The sequence below is a fragment of the Saimiri boliviensis genome, chromosome 6 (assembly GCF_048565385.1).
Source record: "Saimiri boliviensis isolate mSaiBol1 chromosome 6, mSaiBol1.pri, whole genome shotgun sequence".
NCBI classification, from domain to species: Eukaryota; Metazoa; Chordata; class Mammalia; order Primates; family Cebidae; genus Saimiri; species Saimiri boliviensis.
This window is the reverse complement of record NC_133454.1, coordinates 15,081,545-15,102,853: the sequence shown is the minus strand read 5'-3', so window position 1 is coordinate 15,102,853 and position 21,309 is coordinate 15,081,545. Positions and strand designations below refer to the sequence as shown.

The 21,309-nt window shown below is 44.3% G+C and overlaps 1 protein-coding gene across 6 annotated transcripts in view; it reads right to left on the bottom strand.

Annotated features, from left to right (window-relative positions):
* ME3 (malic enzyme 3) overlaps positions 1-21,309 on the bottom strand; it is a 217,552-nt gene that overhangs the window by 16,481 nt on the left and 179,762 nt on the right. For all 6 annotated transcript variants that reach the window (XM_010345647.3, XM_003935071.2, XM_010345646.3 and 3 more), the window contains one exon: positions 13,812-13,921. In XM_010345647.3, coding sequence (XP_010343949.1) covers positions 13,812-13,921 — 110 coding nt within the window. The remainder of the gene's footprint in view (positions 1-13,811; positions 13,922-21,309) is intronic.

The window sequence follows — 21,309 nt, the reverse complement described above, 5'->3', positions numbered from 1 at the left end:
TGAATGATTAACCTGTCAATCACAGAGAACAATGCTGAGCTCCTGATGGGCACTATTCCCTGGGGGGACCATCTACCTGGTGGCAGGATGATTACACTGGACTACTTCCATCATAGACAGGAAAGAAATCTGTCCTCACTGGAGCAGATACACATTCTGGTTATGGATTTCTTTCCTTGTCTATAATACTGCTGCCAGCACCATCATCTGTAGATGTTTGGAATACCTATTCACCATCCAGATATATTGCCGACAGCAAGGCTTTTAATCAAGGACATTACTTCACAGTAAAAGATGGGCAGCAATATGCTCATGCCCATGAAATTCACTAGTCTTAATATGTACTCAAACACTCAGGAGCAGCTGGCCTCATAGATCAGTAGAATGGCCTACTGAAGTCTTAAGACTTACGTTGAAGTAACACCCCATGGAGATAATGAGCTTCTGTTTTATGGGATGCAATGTATGATAACTTAGCAAACAAGACATTGTGTTTTTCTCTCATAGCCAAAATGCATGGGTCTAGAAATTGTGGGATGGAAATGGGAGTGGCTACTTTCACCATTTCACCTAATAACCCATGTACAGAATTTTTGCCTCCTGTCTCTTTAATTTTGTGCTCTACTGGATTGGAGGTCTTAGTTGCCAAGAAGGAAATACTTCCATTAGGATTTACAACATGATTTTATTGAATTGAATTTGGAGTTAAAACAGCTCCCTGGCTAGCTGGGGCTCTTCATGCCACTAAGACAGTGGGCAAAGAAGGGGATTACTTTTCCAGCTGTTATGATTCATCCTGATAATCAAAGGGACAGTGTGGACTATTTCTGAAGTCTAGGGGAGTCTTCTAGAGGGGTATCTTCATATTTCCATGCTCAATAGTATATATTAATAAATATTATTGCAACTAAGGAGATTCAGGACTATGGAGGATTCAGATCCTTCAGAAATGAAGGTTTGGGTCACCCTACTGGTTAAAGAATCCCAGCCACCCGAGGTCCTGTCTGAGGACGAGAAAACATGGAATGGAAGGTTGAGGAAGAAATTTATAAAAATCATCTTTGGCACCATGACTGGTTATAGAAACAAGGACTGTAGCAGCCATGCATATTTTTCTTCCTTGATCATGATGTAACTATATATGATGGTATGCATGAGCTAATTGCTTCTCCCTTCTCCTCCTAATTATTTTATAAAAGTTCTGTTGGAGGTTAATTCCACACGTTAGTCTTTAGATAATAGAGTTTTCAAATATGACTGAATTTTATGAGCTATTAATCCTGCTTAGAGGGTAGATAGCATGACTATTCCAGAGATGACTAAATTGATTGTTGAGACATCATCTATCCCCATTTTGGGGAGGTGAGAATGTCTTCATTTGTTACAAAGATAGTTGAATGTTGCCAGGCATTTTGTTAGAGTGTTTTTTGTTTTTGTTTTTTTTTTTTAGATAGAATCTCATTCTGTCACCCAGGGTGGATGCAGTGGCATGATCTCGGCTCACTGCAACCTCTGCCTTCTGGGTTCAAGCAATTCTCCTGCCTCAGCCTCCCGAGTGGCTGGAATTACAGGCACCCACTACCATGCCAAGCTAATTTTTTTTTTTTTTTGTATTTTTAGTAGAGACAGGGTTTCACCATGTTGGCCAGGCCGGTCTCCATGACCTGACTTCAGGTGATCTGCCTGCCGTGGCCTCCCAAAGTGCTAGGATTACAGGTGTGAGCCACCACGCCCGGCCAGAGTTGTTTTTGTTGTGTGGAAGTACACGTGCCAGATATTGTATATGGATGCTGAGTAGCCAGAAAGGTGGACTGTACCAATTACTGGGTAGGTGTTTCTCAGCCTCTTTACACTGCTTTGTCTGCAAACCACTTTTCTGCTTTGCCAACTTGCTCTATGCTGGGCACCAACAGTAGGTGCTAGAGGGAGACAAAGGCTAGTCGAGGGGGATAATGTGCTTTGCATCATCTGTCTTGTTGGGATTGTAAGGTAAAATGTAGGACACGTTGTAAAATTTGAATTTTAGATAAACAGTAAGTTTTTTTAGTATGTCCTATGCAATATTAGCATAAATACACTAAAAATTATTTGTTTCTAACACTGAAATTTAACTGGGTATCTTGCATTTTGGTTTTGCTACATCTGGCAGCCCCACAGCCTTAGTTCTTCAACTCCACAGCATTAGTTTGTTCTTGAAGCAGCAGTTGAACCCAGGTTGCAGTTTGGCCATCACTGAGAGAACTAGCCTCATGGCATGCCACTCAGTGACACCAATACCGCCAACTACCACCCCGTCTTTCCTTTGTTCCCTTAGCCTCAGGAGTCGTAGCAGACCCTTAGTGTTTGTTTCTTTTTGTCTTTTGAATTCTTTAATAGACAACTTTAAAAAAAATGTTAAGTCTCTACTACTTGCCCTGTTAAAGCAAGTGGTATAGACTCTGATACAGAGAGTTCACAATAAAGTAATCACAATCAGCAACGCTAAGCCCCCACAATGGTGAAACCAAAGCAAAACAAAAGGAAATTAAAGTAGGACTATTTATGGCTTACTAAATTTGCATAATTTTTTAAAAAACATGTTGCCATCTAGGGCTAGTGAGGGAGGAATGAAAAGTAAAATGTTCCAGTATACTTTGTATTTTAAAGTGTTGCAATCTTTTTGGAGAACTGTTCTCCATCCAGAGCAAAGGCATTAAATATTTTTGCCCTTTGACCTTATGCTTCTTCTTTTGAGAATCTATATATGGAAAAATCCAAAATGTATATATTAGGATATTTATGACAGTGTTATTTATTTATTTATTTTTATTTTATTTTTTTGACCGTGTTATTTATAATACAGAATGGCTGGAAATAACCTACACATCTAACAAAGGAGTAATGATTAAGCAAAGCAGCCAGTGTAGACACAGTAGACTCTTTTATAGCTATCAAAAATGGTCATCATGAATATTATGCAGCAGCTGGAAAATGCTGTGAAGCTGGTCACTAACATCAGATATTGTTCCAAGTACTTTATATGTCTTAACATGAAGACAGTTAATTATTTAATCCTCATTATTGCTATCCTCATTTTACAGATTGGGAAAATAAGGTATGGTTTGCTGAATTGTACAAGATCATATAACAGAGCCAGGATGTGAATTCAGGGAATCAAGCTCTGGGGCCTGTGTGCTTAACTACTAACCTATGTTCCATTGAGTTGGCCGGAAAGAAGAGAACAGAAGAGAAAATGAGCAGTATGCATATGATGATTCTAACTGTAATGTAACACACACAGAATCCAGAAGGAACTTACAAAATGCTAATGGTTGCAGGGTGGGAGTGTGAGTGAATTTTCTATGTTCTCTGTTTTCAGTTTTCCAGGTGGCTTTTTTTTTTTTTTTTATGCCAGCTCTGGGATGGGCCTTTTCCTAGAACATGTGTTGGACTTATACTTGGCTCAGTGGCTGAGATAGGGGGCACAGCATACAGTTAGAGGCTAATAAGTGCACATTCATCATTGTGGACATCATAAGGTGGGACTCTATGCAGGAACATACTCCTCAGAAGATGGGGTACAGGCACCCTGTCTTCACACAGCTGTGGACTGGAGGGAGTGCTGAACTGTCAGCAGTGTCACAGAGATAAGACTGAGGATACTAAGACTTCTTAACATCCTTCCCATGGTCCCTGGAGTACACAGTGTGCATCCTATGAGGGCCTACAAAGTGACAGGCACCATGTCAGGCACTGTGGAAGACAGAGATGAATCAGACATGATCCTCACCATCAGGGAACTCCCAGTTTACCAAAACTTGGGCACAAAACACTAGAACACAATGGGTAGTCAGAGATCACTGGAAATTGTTATATTCATTTATTTTTTGAGTATCGATTATGAACCAGGCTCAGGTACTGAGCATACCATTGGTAACAAAATGGACCAAGCTCATTTCTGTTTGTAAGGAAAGAAGTTACTAAATGATAAGTGTGATGGCTGTTATAAAACAGTTGTTGATGACATACTTTTTGTTTATGTACAGAAAAGTATGTTATCAGCATCAGCCTACCTCCACAGCACCTCCTTGTGTACTTCATGTATCAGTAGCATTGTATTATTCATTGATCCCCAAACATGCCATGCATGTTTACACTTCTGTATGTTTGCCCATGCTATTCTCCCTATCTAGAAGAGACCTTTTGCAGTTCATTATTCCTTAACACTCAGCCCAAATGATCAGCAAGACATTCCTTGCTACCCCAGGCATCCTTAGCCATCCTTTCTTTTCCCATATCTACTTTTGCATCTAACCTGAATGAAGCTGGGCTTTCTCATGATTAGGCTCACCATGATACTTCATGCAAAAAAAAGCACCAAGCTGGCATCCAAGAAAGCATCAATAAGCAATAAGAATTTAAATCACTTAAAGAGAGGGCCAGGAGAACTGCATTGTATGACCATCTCCTGAAGTACCCAAATCCCCTTTGTCCTTAATTTTCTTCAAACTCCATTTATTAGGTGTAACTCCTCATTTTCTCTGCCTCCCGGCAAATATCTCCATACTTAATACTCTTCGACCATAAAACCCTGTTTCATTTCAGTTCTATGGAGTCAGAATTTGTATTTAAAAAGATCTCCAGATGATTTGTATGCCATTCAAGTTTGAGATGCACTGAACTAGATGGCCTCTAGGTGAAGTACTAGTTCCCTGCCATTGGCTAGAGGGATTTTTCTGCTCATCGGAGTCTCTTTCAGGACAGCCTCCCTGAAGGATGAGCTGCGCAAAGCACTTGCCGCCAGATGGCGCCAAAGGTATTCCATCAGAGATGATCCACTCTGGATGGGTCTTTTTCTTTTTGGGAGTCAGTTGTCTTCTGGGGTTAGTTGCAGGGCTTACTCACAGAAATTCAGTGCTGGATGGGGATTGGAGATAATGGCATTCAACAGTTTTGTATAGATGAGGAAACCGAGAGAGAAGGTGGCTTGGGCCTGTCAGTCACCCAAAGCAGGGAAACCTGGGGGTTTCCTTCCCAGGTTTGCTTCGATCCTTTCACAATCTGCTGCTAAGACAGCCCTTCCTGACTGTAGTTGAAGGCAGCAGGAAAGATGTTATGGGGTTCCTCTGGGAAAGGACAGAACGGGGTGGTAGCAGAGGCAGAGGGAAGTGAACTTAGGCAGTAGATGTCAACATTCAGCTGTACCTCTGGAAGGGGAGAACTCAAAACAATTGGAAATCAGATGGGAAATAATCACACATTATGATAAAAGGATGCAAAGTCAGCTGCCATTTATTGATCACTCTTACTGTGGTCTTGGCTCTGTGCTTTGTGCTTACCAGCACAGCATTTGCTCAATTAATCTTCCCAACAACTTCATGAAGTAGGGACTACTGTGCCTCTATTCTTTTACCTTCAGAAGTGGAGAGCAAGGTTCAAAGGAAATAGAAGTAATCAGGACAAAACTTCCAAATTCTCTCACCACCAAGTCTATAGAGCCTCTGCCTCCATGTCCATGTACTTGCCTTTCCCCTTGTTAACATCGATGCCTCCCTGCTCCTAGCTAAAGCATCACTTGTGTACTGAATCCCATCATTTTTGCCTCTTTGTCCTGTTATTCCCACTCCTATTTCCTGTATATTCAGTTTTTCCCTCTACTGGATCATTCTTATCAGCATGTAAATACATTGTAAAACTTCCATCTTTAAAAAGCCCTCCTGTGGATCACGAGGTCAAGAGTTCAAGACCAGCCTGACCAACATGGTGAAACCCTGTCTCTACTGAAAATGAAAAGATTAGCCAGCCTTCGTGGTACACACCTGTAATCCCAGTACCTCAGGAGGCTGAGGTAGGAAAATCGCTTGAACCCGGGAGGTCGAGGTTGCAGTGAGCCGAGATCGTGTCACTGCACTCCAGCCTGGGCAACAGAGTGAGACTCCATCTAAAAAAAAAAAAAAAAAAAAAAAAAATCCCGCCTTTGGCCCTATGTGTCCCCACTCTATTTCTCACTCTCCTTTATAGTCAGACTTCTAAAGAGCTGAATATATTAACTGCCTCTAGTTCCTTCCTCCTTGGTCCCAATGAAACCCAGTACAATTGAATAACCCACCTCTTGTCAGGATTCCCAAGTACCTCCAAGTGGCCAAATCCAGTAATCAGTTCTCAGCGTCCTTCTTTGACCTCTCAGCAGCATTTGGTACAGTTGTCCATTCTTTCCTTTGGGAAGCTATTTCGGTACTTGGTTTCTGGGACCCCACACTGATTAGGTACCTCACTGGCTACTTCTTCATGATCTCCTTTCTGGGACCCTGCTCTGAGGCCATCCTCTGAGGTAGCAAGCTGTTCTAACTACAGAACTCAATAAGAAAAACACTGGTTCTTAAGCTCCAAATTACTAAGTTTGGCAAATAAAGTTATCGTCTCCATCATTAACTTGCATTTTTGGGGTGCTCTTGGGCTATGCACCAGGGATTTAAAGCTGTAGAGGAAGCTACTTAGCTGTTTCGAAGTAACCACTCTGAGAAGCCCATGGGTCCAGGGATGTGCTGGGACATGGCTTGTGCCCATAAATGCCATGGGCAGCTGAAAGTGTGGCTGGTTGTTCCTATTTGTGATGAAAGAAAAACAAGTTTTCTTTTTTAGAAGGAGCTTTCCATAATTACATTTCCTGCAATCCGAGTGCTTGAGGTTGTAGGTTCAGGAAATAGCACAAAAGGATATGCTGAAAATGTAGTTTCTGCTTTTGATAGTCAGATTTAATAAAGTTTCCATGCTGAACAACAGATTATTGGAGGAAAGAATTTTTACTGCTTTATCAGCTAGGGGAAGACTTCTGACCCAGGCAGCAAGAAGGACAGGAAGAGTTCGGCTCTGTCAGGGTCTGGCCACAGTGGTTTTGAGGCCTGGGTCCCTACTGCGACAGGACAACCTCTGCTATGAGGCCACACCTGCTTCCACAATCCATAAAAATGACCTTCCTACAGTAGCTACTGCCATTCATTTATTCACTAGTATGTGCTGAGTGTTTGTTCTGGGCCTTCTCTGGGCTAGGCCTTGAATAAATAAAGACAAATAAAACTCTCAAGGAGTTGCCAGCATAAGTGTTCCAAAAATTCATGTTTCCCTTTATTGGACATCAAGCAAAGGCCTTCTAAACTACTTCACTGTAATTTCCGTATCATAAGGGAATTTTCTGGAGCTCCTGGACTTTAGTTGGCAGTTCCCTGGCCCATGGAGAAGGTGGGGCTAGGCCTAGTTTGCCACAATTTGGAAGGAGCCAGAAGGAACAACAATCATCTTCTTGGCTTCTCTGGAGTTTCAGCTGTTGCAGTAGCTAAAAGGGGAGGTCTCCAAGGAGCCAGATACACGAGATCTACGTGAACCTTAGGACTAGGGACAGCCCTGGAAGTGAAGAACAGCTTCAGAACACAGGACTTAGTGAAAAAGACGACTTTGGGAACTGGGGAGAGAAAAGGTTAAAGAGACCAGAGGAGATTTCATTGCAGGGGGAGAGAACAAGGAAAGGCCTAGAACTGCTACCCTGTGTAGTGGCGGTGGTGGGCGAGAGAGAGGGCAGTAGACCCCCAATAGCCAGAAATAATCCCGGGCGTCTGGTAAACAAGACAAACTAGCTGCACAAAGTTTTCAGAGATGAGCCATTCCTGCCCGTCCGCCCCTTCCCTATTGTGGCATATGAAGCCTATGCAAAGTCTCCCACACCTTCCCTATCCAACGAGGTTATCATCTTCCAGTGATGTGTTTCGCATTTCTTGGCTGAGATCCCCACCTCTAGCCCTGGGGAACTTGGAAGCATTCTGCAAAGTGGGTGACCACCATCCAGTGTCACTCCCAGATCCAGGGTAAGAGTGGGATCATCTAGAGCCTGTGGCTTGGCCCTGGAAGCAGTATCCTGGGGGAAGTGAAATGAGCCTTTATGGCCAAACAGAAGTAGTGAAGAACAGAAAGAGAATTCTAGGCAGAGGGACCAGCACATTCAAAATCATGGAGTTGGTAGAAAACATAGAAGAGTGACTAATTCAATGGGCTGGAATAATAGGGTATTTGTGCAAAAGGGGAGAAAAGTAAGGTGAGGCCCTGTCTCTTTTATCCCCAGAGTTCCCCAGTCCTGTGCTCATATGTGGCCCTCTCCTCACCGCCATCAAAATCTCTGCCTTAAGTCTCCTCCTTTCCTTCTTCCCTCCAATATCTGTGTGTCAGAAGCCTACTAGGCATCAGAGATATTAGTAATAGGTACCATGAACTGAGCACTGCTACATGCTTGTCCCTACTTATACATCACTGCAATCCTTACAACAATTCAGTGCCATAAACGGGTGTTGGCAATAATTAACAAGGAATTGGCATAGGCTACAACCAACCATAACAGATGCTAGCTTTATAAAAGCACCTTGGTCATTCTGGTGGTACTAGCTGATGAGCAGTTGCAGCTGTTAAAACTGTTAAATCCATTTTACAGATAAGAAAAAGATGGTACTGAGAATTTAAACCACTTGGGCAAAGCCACAAAGCAGGAAAAGGGTGATTCAGACCTAGGCTTGTCTTGGTGCAAGGTCTGATTGTTATGCATTGGGCTCACAGGGGGTGCTAATAGCCTGACATAACACACAGGGGCCTTGATGGGCTGTCTGGCCTGGAGATTTTGCAGGATTGGTGGGCAATGCAGGTCCAGAGAAAGCTGGCCAGGTGGAGGATGCTGCAGAGCTGATGAGCCAATGGGGCTTTCCTGGCTTTAGCCATGCTGTGTGGTCAGCTTGCACGTGGAGGCCAGGGACCCACGGGCACTGGGCTGGCACCACCCTGGACCTGGCTCCTTGTGTGGCTCTCCTTCCTTTCCCTCTCCCCAGCATGACCAGTCCCACTGCCTTTCTAATTCCAGGCCTCTCTTTCCTCCCTAAGAGCAGAGATGCTTCTCTGGTCCCAGCTGAAACAACAAAAGTCACCTGAGCCTCTGCCTTTTCCAAAATTCCTGAGAGGCTGCCAGCGATGAGTCAGGGCATTGGTAGCTCTGCTTACCAAGGACCAGCCTGAGCCTGGGGAGAGGCTTTATGTGGGTCTGAGGTGAGGTGGGAGGCAGAGATGATCAGAAGCCCTGGGGAGCTCTCTTCCCTTCAAGTGCTGAGGCTCTAGAGGCCCAGCCCTGTGGGGTCAGTGATTCTGAACACATGGTACAGTGGGACTGGTTGGAAGACAGTCAGATAATGTGCTCTGGGCTCCTGCTTAGTACCAGGCATGGCCCTGCCCTCTGGGAGCTCAGTAGAGTGGGGCTCCGAAGGATTTAATTCTATTTTTCCTTGTTCCACTGAGGATGTGAGGCTAAGCTGGTATTCAGAGCAGGTAGCATGACTCTCGTTTCATTTTCACGTGGGTTGCTTGCTTCCAGCCCCCTCCATCTGTGGTTCACAAGAAGATTCTGACAATCTGTCGCCAGCTCCCACTTGCTCTGTGATTTGGTTTCTGTTTACAACTGTGATTGTATGTTGCTTCCTCCTCCCTCCCACACTCCCTCTCGCCCTTCATTCCCAACCCTCTGTGGTTCTGTGCATGGAGGTGCTCCTCTCCATTGTGAGCATGGCTTGTAGTCTTAAGTGGCATTGCTACTCACTTTGTATTTGGAGATAAAAGGGGACAATTCCAGCATGGGCTGTATCTTCCGTGTTGGCTCATTAGTCCTGGAATTCCTTACCAGTCTTCTCATTGCCCGTTTAACAATGAGAACACACATCAAAGGCTTCCCGCCTGGACCCATCCCTAACCAGCTCATGACCATGGGCCTCATCTTCAGGTCTGCATTGTGTAGGAGTTAGAGGAAGGAATGGGAACGATGGGAGGACAGAATGAGAGCAGCAGGATGCCAGGGAGCAGCGACACCCACACGGTTCTAGCAGGGTCTGGATTTCATCCTTAATGAGAAGACATCCTCCACCACCTCACAGGTGCAGGAGCAACAGGCAGCCTGATGCCATGGAGAAAGTGGAGAATTCCAAGTCAGACATAACGGGGTTCCAGTTCCAGCTCTGTGTCTGTCTGGCTGTGTGGCCATGAGCGAGCTTGAACCCCCTGGGCTTCAGTTTCCTCATTAGTGATGTATGACAACTGCGTTTGTGCCTCAGTGAGGGGGGAGCATTTCCAGGCACTTGTAAGAGAGTGAGGATGAAAAGCACTTTCAACCTAAAGTTCTGTGTATGTGCAAAATGTTATTTGGTACAGTTTGGGTCCCCAGGAAGCAGATTCTGAGATATACTGGAGCGTTCAGGATGTTTTTAGGAAGTGCCCCTGCGGGAAGGAAGGGAAAGAGGCAGAATGGGTTGAGGGGGAAGTTGAGCTGTGATGCAGGCCCCAAAGCCTCAGCCAACTCCATGGGGAGCTTGAATTGTCCTGCACTGGGCTAAAATAGTTAAAGCCTTTATATTCTCTCATCACTGGGTGAGGCCAGCCCCTGGTAATGGTAGCAAGATGGCTCTCTGAAGGCAAGATAGCTGTACCTGATGTGCTGACAGTCCTGCCGTCAGCTGGGCAACACGTCTTTCCTTGAAGGAGGATCTGGGTGGCGCATGTCCATGCCCACCTCTTTATGGTAGCTAATGATACGGTCACACCTAAATGTCAGGCTGAGCTGATCAAAGGCTGGTTATTATAGGGCTCCTGCCATTCCAGCACTGTTTGCCAGCTCTCCTCAGGAGTTCTAGATTGATGGCTTTAGTCTCAAATTTCTGAGAAAAGAATAGGAAATCCCTCTTTTCTTTGCTCTGGGACCCAGCAAACTATCCTACCTGGTTTTGCCTGGGAGCAAAATTGACTCTAGAGGCAAGACACAAAAACCAATGAATTTAAACAAATGGATTGATTTAATTAAAAACCAACAGCTCTCTGTGTGTGCATGTGGTGTGCACATGTGAATATATATGAGCACATGTAGAGGTACATTGATATGTGAGCACAGTCGACCCTTGAACAACATGGGGTTGAGCTGCATGGATCCACTTATATGCCGATTTGTTCAAAAATATATTTTTAAAATTTTGGAGGTTTGTAACAATTGAAAAAACTCTCAGATGAACTGTGTAGCCTAGAAATATCAAAAAAATTAAGAAGTTAGGTATGTCATGCACACATAAAATAGAGGTATACTAGTCTATGTGTTAATCCACTATTTATGTTATTAGTAAGGCTTCTGGTCAACAGTAGGCTATTAGTAGCTAAGTTTCTGGGGAGGCAAAAGTTATGCAGATTTTTGACTGTGTGGGACACTGGCACCCGTAACACCCACCTTGTTCAAGGGTCAGCTGTACATGAATGATGACCTGGACAAGAGAAAGGCTTCAGGGGCAGGTGTCCAGTGTAGACAAACGTACATGAACAGGTGGGTGTGCTTATGAGGATGTCAGTTTGTGTGTGTAGATATCATTCATATATCCATTAAACATTCATTAAACTTCTATCACGTAGCAGACATGGTGCTGGGAGCTGGGGAGCAAGAATGGGTAAGGCATCGTTCCTGCTTCCAGAAGCTTATTATCTTCTGGGAAGGCACACAATACAATATAAGCTTTTGTGGCTTTCCCTGGGCAGGAGACCCTGGAGTTGAGTCCTTAAAGGTGAGTAGGAATGACTCAGGTAAAGATGATGGTAAAGGGTGAGCAGGACTTCACACACAGAAAGAAATGTGGATAAGGAGGTCAGAGGAGTAAAATAAAGGGAAGGGCAGAGGGCGGAAGAGAGATCCCAAAGTCTTATAATTTCAGTGAAGGGGTACAAACTTTCTCATGAAGAGAAGGTGGAATAGTGAGTGATACTTTAATCTCTGAGGCACATTCTGGAGCAGTATGGGGGCGGACGGGGGCTGGGGGACTGCAGGGCCTAGCTGTGTTCCTGTGTCTGTGTTTAGGAGGATGTATACACATGTGGCTGTCTGTGTGTCTGTGCAGCTGAAGGCTGTGCACCAGGTGTGCCGCCTGCATGGACTCGTTTTCCACTTCCACCCTCTGGCCTTGGCAGCCTGGTGAGCTCAGGGGACTGGCTGTCCTATTGCTCATTCATGGGCGAATTTGTGCTGGGGAGCTGGTCAGGGGCTAGGGGCTAGCAGGCAGGTGCTTCCTCAGGGCCACGGGCACACTCCCACCTGCTGGGCTATCAGTGAGGTGAGTGGGGGCAGTGAGAAAATGCTTCCCTCGACCAGCACGTCTTCCTGGACCCCACAGCCCTATCTGTGCAGTGTCCTGGCTTGTGTGGGTGAGGCTGGCTTGGCCCAGCCAATGCCTGTCCCAGGTCTATGCAACAGGGTAAGGGGAAGACAGAATGGAGACACGCTGGCAGGGGGTACCATGTCCCAGCTTTCTTCTTTTGGGTCTCCCCTCTGAATACGCACTCTTCGGGCACCGAAATCATATATTTTAAACTCAGTTTTCTAATAGTGTGTTCTAACTGTGCTATCTTGCCTCTTGAAAATTTAGGGGAGATCATCAATCATATTTCTTATGCATTGTAATGTGGATCATAAGGGGGGAAAAAAGGCAACCTGGTTTGTAATATAAGACCTGGGAATGGCGTGGTAAATGGTTACAGACTGCAATTTAGAATCTGAATGCCTGGCCTCAAACCTCAACTATATGCTTAATGGCTATAAAAGATACTTACTGTTTTTCTGTCTCAGTGTCTTCATTCATAAGACAGAGATGCTAGTGTCTGATTGGTTTAAAAGTGTAGAGGGCTTAGAACAGTGCCCGATAAACAATAAGCATTCAATGATTAACCTTAGCTATTATTACCGGAGTGTGAGTTCTTTTAGATCTATCCCTAACTCACTTGAAGAAAAGTTGTAACCTCTTTGAGCCTCTGGAGAAGTCATCTGCAAAATGAGAAGTTGGCCATCCTTTAACAATCAAGGGCCAACACCTGTCTCTCGCCAACTTTTTCTTTCCACCTGACATGGATCTTTGGTTTTAAAAGATTGCTTGGCAAACTTCATTTGTTAAAAAATCATCAAGGTTTCTCTTGTACTTTATAAAATGCTAGGAACAGCTCACAATGATCCTGCCTGTGCACTCCTAGATCAAGTGAGATGAATCCCTTTCCACACTGGCAACTCCACAGTAAGACACTGGCAACTCCACAGTAAGAAGCAAGTGCCTTCAGGTATTTCTGGGTCACAGAATAGATGGCCAAGTGGAACCTGAACTAGGTGCTTCATGTTGGCTTTGGAAAGTTCTGGGTTCCTGGGCATCAGTGTCTCTCACAGGGCCATTATGAACAACAAACACTTCAGTCAAAGTCAGAGAACGAATTGTCCCGACTTCCTGATAGGGACATGCCTTGTATTTGGAAAACCTAAAAGCAAGTTATTATGGCTGGGGAAGGCCATTTTTATGGTGATTGGTGTTTTGGTCTGATGAGTTTTACAGGTTAGTACTTTCTATAATGTTAGCTTTGTAAATTTTCACCATGCTCTTTCAAAGCAGTTGTTATCCTCTCTATGGATTAGATGATAAAACTGTTGTCAGAGAAGTGATTGATTCAAGTTCAACTTGGTAGTAAATTACAGCATTGTTTAGAATTTCTTAGATATATTAAAATCACATAATTCTTACCTACCTCTGAAGTAGTAATCTTCATCTTGTAGAAAAGGAGACTGAATTCACAGAGTTAAGAATTAGCTAAGTAGGAGTTAAATCTAAGTTTAATGTTCTTTGTTCAGCAGCTGTTGGCAACAAACCAGTTATGAGGTGACGGCCCTTCCGCACCCCTTTGGCATCCCAGTGAGGTTTGAGAATTGAAGTTAGTCCCTTGTGGCTTTATCAGGTGGGAGGGAAACCTACCTTGGATGTCATCATTGAACATGCAGTACTTGTTACGGTATTTGTTGAGCAGGCGGAAGGCATTGGCATTGGCAAAGTCTTCAAACTGGATGAGGCAATTTATTCCAAACCTGTGTGGAGGGAGAGGAAAGAACCCATGATTGCCTCCCTGAAGCAGATCCTTGACAGATCCCAGGTTGCACTGTGGGGTAGGGAGGCACAGGCCAGGGGTTGGGAGGTGGCATGGCTCCTTCATCTGTGTTTTTGCCACTGGTTGGCTCCTGGACTCTTGGGCTTGGTGCTCTACCTGCCCTATCATGGATGAGGATGGGGAAGCGAGAGAGCTGGTCAGCCAAGCTAACATCACCATAGCTAAGGTGTGCTAGTGGCTCCCATGGCTGCCATGGCCAGCCCTGGGAGTGACAAGAGGGCTAAGGAGGGGTGTACCCTCTCTGTAGCCTGTGGTAAGAAGAAAGCTCATTCCACACCCAAGTGCATGAAGACAGCCCAGCTTCCCCACCACAAGTAGGTGGGGATCCCCTGTAGCCTCCAAATGTCTCTCTTGCTGGACCCTGAGGCCTGGAGTTCTCCTTAGAGACTCCTGTGGCACCAGGCACTGACCTCTGGTAAGACGAAAGGATGGTTAGGAAAGGCCACTACATTAAGACACTGTTATCTACTAACATCTTGGTTAAGTTTTTCTCCAACTTGCAGGTGTGAGAGAATCAGTGATTGACCTTGTTTAAAATGCAGGTCACCAGGCCCATCTCACAGACAGTGTCACTCAGTGAGTGGAACCTGCATTTTGAACAAGCACCCCAGATGGTTCTGATTCTGATAGCCCATAGAAACCTGAGAAACAATGCCTTGGTGAGTGAAGACAGTGGCCATTAAGATGCTTGATATGCCTTATTTAAAATCCACACTAGCCTTGCCTCCTAGATTTTATGGCCTTCCCTTAAAAGTGACTGAGCTCCTTAGAGTTCTGTAACCTATTTTTCCTTTTAGCATTGTCTGTAAGAAAGCTGCAAGTGAAGTTTTCTCATTTGCAACAGACCCCCTCAGTCTGGGCTTCTGCACACGGATTTCCCCTTTACTCCATTCTTGCTCTTTGATCTTGGTGTTTGATAGTTTTGTTTGTGTCTCTTACCATTTCTGGAAGCAAGTGTGGTATGCATTATTAACAACTACTTAACACATGGATAAAAAATAGTTTCATCTCATGGGTCAATTTGTGACTGAGTAACAGCATCTGAAGCCATATCATTGAGGAAAAATGTCCTGATTGATCCATGAGAGGTGTCAGGGCATGTAACAGGTAGAAGTGGCCTGCCCGTCCAACCTGGTGTGGCCTACCGGCTTGGGACCAGCTGTGGAAAGATTTATTATCTTGTTAGAGAAGGTGGGTGGGGCACATGCTCAGTGGCTTCCTGTGCTCTCGGGGCATCTTTCCGATGAGGCTGGTGGCTATGAGGGGGTGAAGAGCACTGAAATGATCCTCAAAACATTTTTTCCAGCCTGATAATTTTGCATGGCTTATGCTGTCTTGCAGAAATACCAGTGGGTGGGCAAATATTTGTTCCTGTTACGGTCCTTCCAGAACTTTAACTAGTCAAAGCTGTTGGTGGAAGGACTGGGAAATGGATTTACTTTATAGGGGCAGAAACACAGAGGCAGTGACTTGCCACAGTCTAGTGCTTAGACTGCTGGGTGGGTGTGGGTTAGAAGGCCATAGGCTGGATCTGGCTCTCCACATACAGTTGAGTGACCTGCACCTGTCACTTCATCTCTCTATTCTACCTCAGGTTCCCATCGTCAAAGGGCACAATAATATCTGGCTGGCCAACATCTGTGAACTGCTGTGAGGGTTAAAAGCTGAGGGTGATGTTTCCCCAACCCCAGCTTTATTGAGGCATAATTGACAAATAAAAATGGCATATATTTAAGGTATACAATGTGATGAGTTGATATATGTGTACAGTGTGAAATGATTACCACAACCATACTAATTACCATGTCCATTACCTCACATAGTTACTATTTTGTGTGTGTGGTAAAAAAAACTCAAGATACACTCTGTTAGCAAATTTACAGTACAGTATTACTAACTAAAGTCTGAGGGTAAAGTTTAGACTGTAAAATACTAAACACAAATGCCATTCTGGCCACAATTCTTATTCTGTCATAGAGCAAATGCTGATGGAGGTGGGGTTGGGGGCTCACTGTGTCTCCCCACCCACCATCCAGCCCTCTTTTCCTTGTACTATGAATAGAAATGATAAATAAAATGTCCCTTGCATACATATAATGCCATGTTCACCAAGCCAAAATTTATTGTGAATTTCAAGTATTTGGATTGGGTGGGGAGGAACGGAATGTCTTTGGTTACTGGTGACATTTCGCTGTATATAATTCCTACAAGATTCCCAGTGTTGCCCCACAACTGGCCTGGAGCTAAAATGCTGAAAAGGTCAGACAACAAAACAATATGATAACTTTTTCTGTCTCTCTCTCTCTCTGTCTCTCTCTGTCACTCACACACACACACACACACACACCCCCACACACACCCACACACACCCTTTAAGCAACACTACCATTCATTCACTGAGGTAAAAATAAGGCAAGAATTATAAATAAATACCTTTTTTCAGTGCATGATTATTATTTATATATAATTCAGTTTTATATAAGAAACTCCCCTCCCTCCCATGGAGCAATTTGATGGAATATAGAATAAAACCTCATTAATTTAGGTCACTTTAATCCTAGCTTGGAATTGCATAAGAGGCCATGTGAATCACTCATCCAATAATCTGGACTCATAGTTCCTAGAACTCATTGTATTTAAGGACTCCCAGAATCCCTTTTTACCTTAGGTACCTATTCCCTGGCTGCTTCCAAGACCTTGCATCACCAGGAACTACTCCTACTCTAGGATTTTACTCTGTCCCATCTCAGTCTCTGACCACAGCCTTTCCTTCTATGTCTCCTCACTTCAACTGCACCTGCTGTTTGTCTGCACAAAGACCTCTGGGCCCTTCACCATGTTATTCCAGTCCTTCAACCTCCTCATTATGGGTTTTCATGAAACCAGTCCACTATCCAGTCTGAACCAAAGGTGGTTACTTCATGGTGGTCCTGTCTTAGCACCATCCATTCAACCCATCATCCACCTATTCATCTATCATCATTCAACCATCCATCCTCCATCCTTCATGCTTCATCCATCCATTATCCATCCTCCATCCATCTATCCATCCATACATTCATCATCCCTCCATTCATGGTCCATTCATCCATCCATCCATTCATCCATCCATAAATTCATCTACCCAAAAAACATTTATTGAGCACCTATGATGATCTAATACTATAGTTTAATGTTTTATGAAGGGGTGGATCTATGAAGGAGTTGGTGGAAACTTAGTGTTTGGAGTTTGCCTGCCAACTTTTAAAACTAATTAAAAACCAAGTAAGCACAGAAACAAAATTTGAAAGTGGAAATTTAAATGGCTTAGTGAATAAAAAAAGTTTAATCCCTGTACATCCAAATACAGGTAATGAGCTTTGACCATAACACTAATTTAAATGTTAATTATCAGTTGCCTTACATATTCATTAAAATACTAACAACAATGGTAAAAAAAATAGCTAACTTTTATTGAGTGTTTATTACTTGCTGGGCACCTTACTGAGCTCTTTACATACATTATCTTAATTAATCTTTACATGACCTTATGATGTAAGGCACTGTTTCCAGAGAAGGAATCTCAGCTGCAGACAGCAATTATTTGCCCACAGGCTCTTTACTCTATTGCACTTGGTAAGTGGTGGAGCTGGAATTTAAATCTCGTTTTATCTGACTCTAGAATCAGCCTTAGTTTAATTTTAATAGACATACAGATTCTTAAAAAATAAAGCTAAATAGATAATAAAGCTGGATTTCTTGCTCCATTGGGAAAGATCATAGGTGTGGTGAAGAAAACATTGACCAGGGAGACAGAAAAAATGCAGGAGTCTTGGCTGAGCCCCTCTCTCTGTCTGGGTCTCAGTTTCTGATCTGAGAGCACTGGAATAGCACAATTTACTTAATATTTGGGGCTAGAGTTGAATACTAGGAGCTTCACTTAGATATTTCTACAAGTCCAGAGCAGGGAGGTCAGACATTTCTCTATGAGAACAACATGTGAGAAAAATCTGGGGGGGTCAGTGTCCTAGAGCCCTTTGTGCTTACACAAACCAGACCAGCTGAGTGAGCAGGGCAAGGCAGCCACCCTCCAGGTCACACTGTGGGACAGATGAAGGACTCCTCCCAACTACTAAGAAGCCCTGCTCTCAACCCCTATGCAGGGCTCCGAGCAGCTTCCTGATTCTAGTGCTGGCAGCAGCCTGTTGTCTGTCCTGTTCTGCAAGCAGCCGCCCCTTAGCAGGGAGGCTCCTGCTTATCTGTCCCCTTCTCTACTTTTGACCTCTTCACGCTCCAGCCTTGGCAGTGGCTGAGGAACATCTGATGCTTCTCCAGTGGAGAATTGCTGCCAATGGAGAAAGACGCACCTTTCCAAGCCATGCAAATAGCTTCCCAGACTTCCCAAACTGGGGACTCAGCTGGAAAATGGCCTTAGAGTGGCCAGGGAAGGCTTTCCAAAGCTAGGGCTCACTTAGAGACACAAGGCTAATGAGTGGATGTTTGATTTTTTTTTTCCCCAGCACTCAGACAAGGGAAAGCCAGCAAACAGTGACCTGTGCCTGGGAGCCCTGGTGAACTGTGTGTGACAGTGTGATGAAACCCAGGCTATGACCAACAGTGCTAGCACCTGCCACCTGGGACACATCCTCCCATGGCTAGGAGAGTCCAAGGTGGCTGTTCTGCCCATCTCCCCAGCATGTGAACCAAATGCAGAGTGAGGAATGTTGATGGTGCCGAACATTCCAGGGGCTGCAGACCTGGTTTCTCTTTTCCATAGGTCAGGACCTGCCATTTTTTCAAACACCTGTGTCTGATCTCTTTCAGGCCTGAACAAACATGAGGGACTGGGAAGAGCAGGTGAACTTGCTCAACCTGACTCTATAATTACTAAAAGCTACTTCTCCTATTTCCATGGGAGTCCACTCTGTTCCTCTGCCAAAAAACACACAGGCAAGACCTCCACAGCAGAGTGTTCAGTGAGATGATCAGTTGTCATAGAATGGAAAACTATTTCTTTTTTTTCTTTTTTTATTCCAGGAACTAGAGCTGACAATCATAAAAACTCTTGGTCTTTTTATTATTTTACATATTCCACTAAACTATAGTCCCTTGAGATGGTCTCAGAGAGAGGTTCTGTGGTTAAATTTGGAAAACCCTGTGTGTTACACATAGCATATACAATGTATGTTAAAAGCTCTGAAAAATCTTGGAATAAGAAACCCGTTAACCCAGCATGTTCAACACTTATTTTACCAGAGACCTTACCCTATTGCATCCCACCCTCACAACCTATGGCAGAGTGCACTTTGAGAGACATGACTCTGCAGGAAGAACTTTGTACAGGTGGGGCTGGGTGGATTCAGGGCAAGGCCATCTCTTCCTAGGTTTACTGTCATTGCTGCTTCTGGGCAGGACCCTACAGTGACTGATCTCACCTCCTTCAAGTTTATTTCCCCTCCCCCAACCCATCTTCCACACATTTTTAAACACAACTGTATGCTGGCTACTTATTTTCTGAAAACCCTAAGAGGGCGTCCACTGCCTGTGCGGTTATATCCAAATTCCTTAGGTGGTATTCACTTTGGTTCTAGCTCTATTGCCCAACACCTACCCTGGTCTTCTGACACTCTAGGCACATTTTGCTGCTTCCTAATCACTGTGTGCACTTGCACAGTCCCATGTCTTTGCTCAAGCTGCTGGTTCTCTCTGTCGAAAAGGCCTCTTTTTTGTCTAGACCAATTCCTACTTAAACTGTAAGACACAGATTGTTTTTCTTTTCTTTTTTTTTTTTTTGAGACGGAGTCTCACTCTGTCACCAGGCTGGAGTGCAGTGGTGCGATCTCAGCTCACTGAAACCTCTGCCTCCCAGGTTCAAGTGATTCTCCTGCTTCAGCCTCCTGAATAGCTGGGATTACAGGTGCTCACCACCATGCTCAGCTAATTTTTGTATTTTTGGTAGAGACAGGGTTTTCCATGTTGGCCAGGCTTGTCTTGATCTCTTGACCTTGTGATCCACCTGCCTCGGCCTCCCAAAGTGTTGACATTACAGGCATAGGCCCAGATCTTCAACAGTAACCTCTTCTAAGAAGCCTTCCTTGACCCATCTCTCCCTACCCTTAAAACAGTGCTAATTCTTCTCTTCTCTGGGCTCCTGTGATATTCTGGACATATCTGTAACAATATATGTCACACTGTATCACAATTATTTATTGACATTTCTGTTCCAATTAAAAATGTATTGGGTAAGTTATCCTCTTTGTGCCAGAAACTATACTAAATACGATATAAAATTCAATTCAACAAACATTTTATCCTTGATGGGGTGGTACATGCCTGTCATCCCAGCTACTCAAGAGGCTGAGGTGGGAAGGCCATTTGAGCCCAGGAGTTCAAGGCCAGCCTGAATAACATAGTGAGACCCATCTCTTAGAAGAGCAAAGCAAAACAAAACAAACATTTCAAAGTGTCCTTTCTCAATAAGGGACTTTACTACTTGCTAAAACTTCACAGATTTCACAGTTCAGTAAGGACACAAGAAAATAAAACAGTTGCAATTCTCTGTGGCAGGGGTAATAATAAAGATATGTGCCAGGTACATGGGAATCCTCAAAGAGGGCAGGCAGCTCTGTAGCAGGGAGAGACAGTGAGGGCTTCACAGAGCAGAAGCAGAAGTGGGGCTTGAAGGAAGAGCAGAGGTTCCCAGACAGGCTGTGAATGTGTGGGGATGGGAGGAGGGAGAAAGGCATCTCAGAGACAGGAAACACCATATGCTTGAAGACTGGGTGAGTATGGTACCTTCATGGAGCTGCAGGAAAATACAGAGCTGGATCTTGCCAGAGGAAGCTGAAGACAGGGAGGGCATGGGGAGAGATGAGCCTTGGTGGAATCCAGGAGCCACCCTTTTCCATGCCCATGTAAAGCGCCTAAGCAGTCTGGAGGGCAAGGGGGACCCACTGAGGGCTATAGGCAGGAAGGTGGCATGTGTTTTAGGAAGTTCATGATGGGATGGACAGCTGGGAGGACAGACTGGAGACAAGCAGGCATGGAACCACAGTGAGAGATTGTGAAGTCCTGGTATTAATATAAGGCAATGCGGACATGAAGGCAGAGAAGCAGCTGGGCAAAAGATGTTAAGGAACTGAAAAGAGTAGCCTGGAGGAAAGGCAGAGCACAGCACAGCGTAGAGAGCTTCGAGATCCATCACTTACTAAATGTATGACCTCAGGAAAGGTACTTGATACAAATTTCAGTCTTCAGTGATAATCACGGGATAATAATGCCCCTCCTGCAGTCCTGTTGTATGAATTAAATGAGATAATATATATAAAA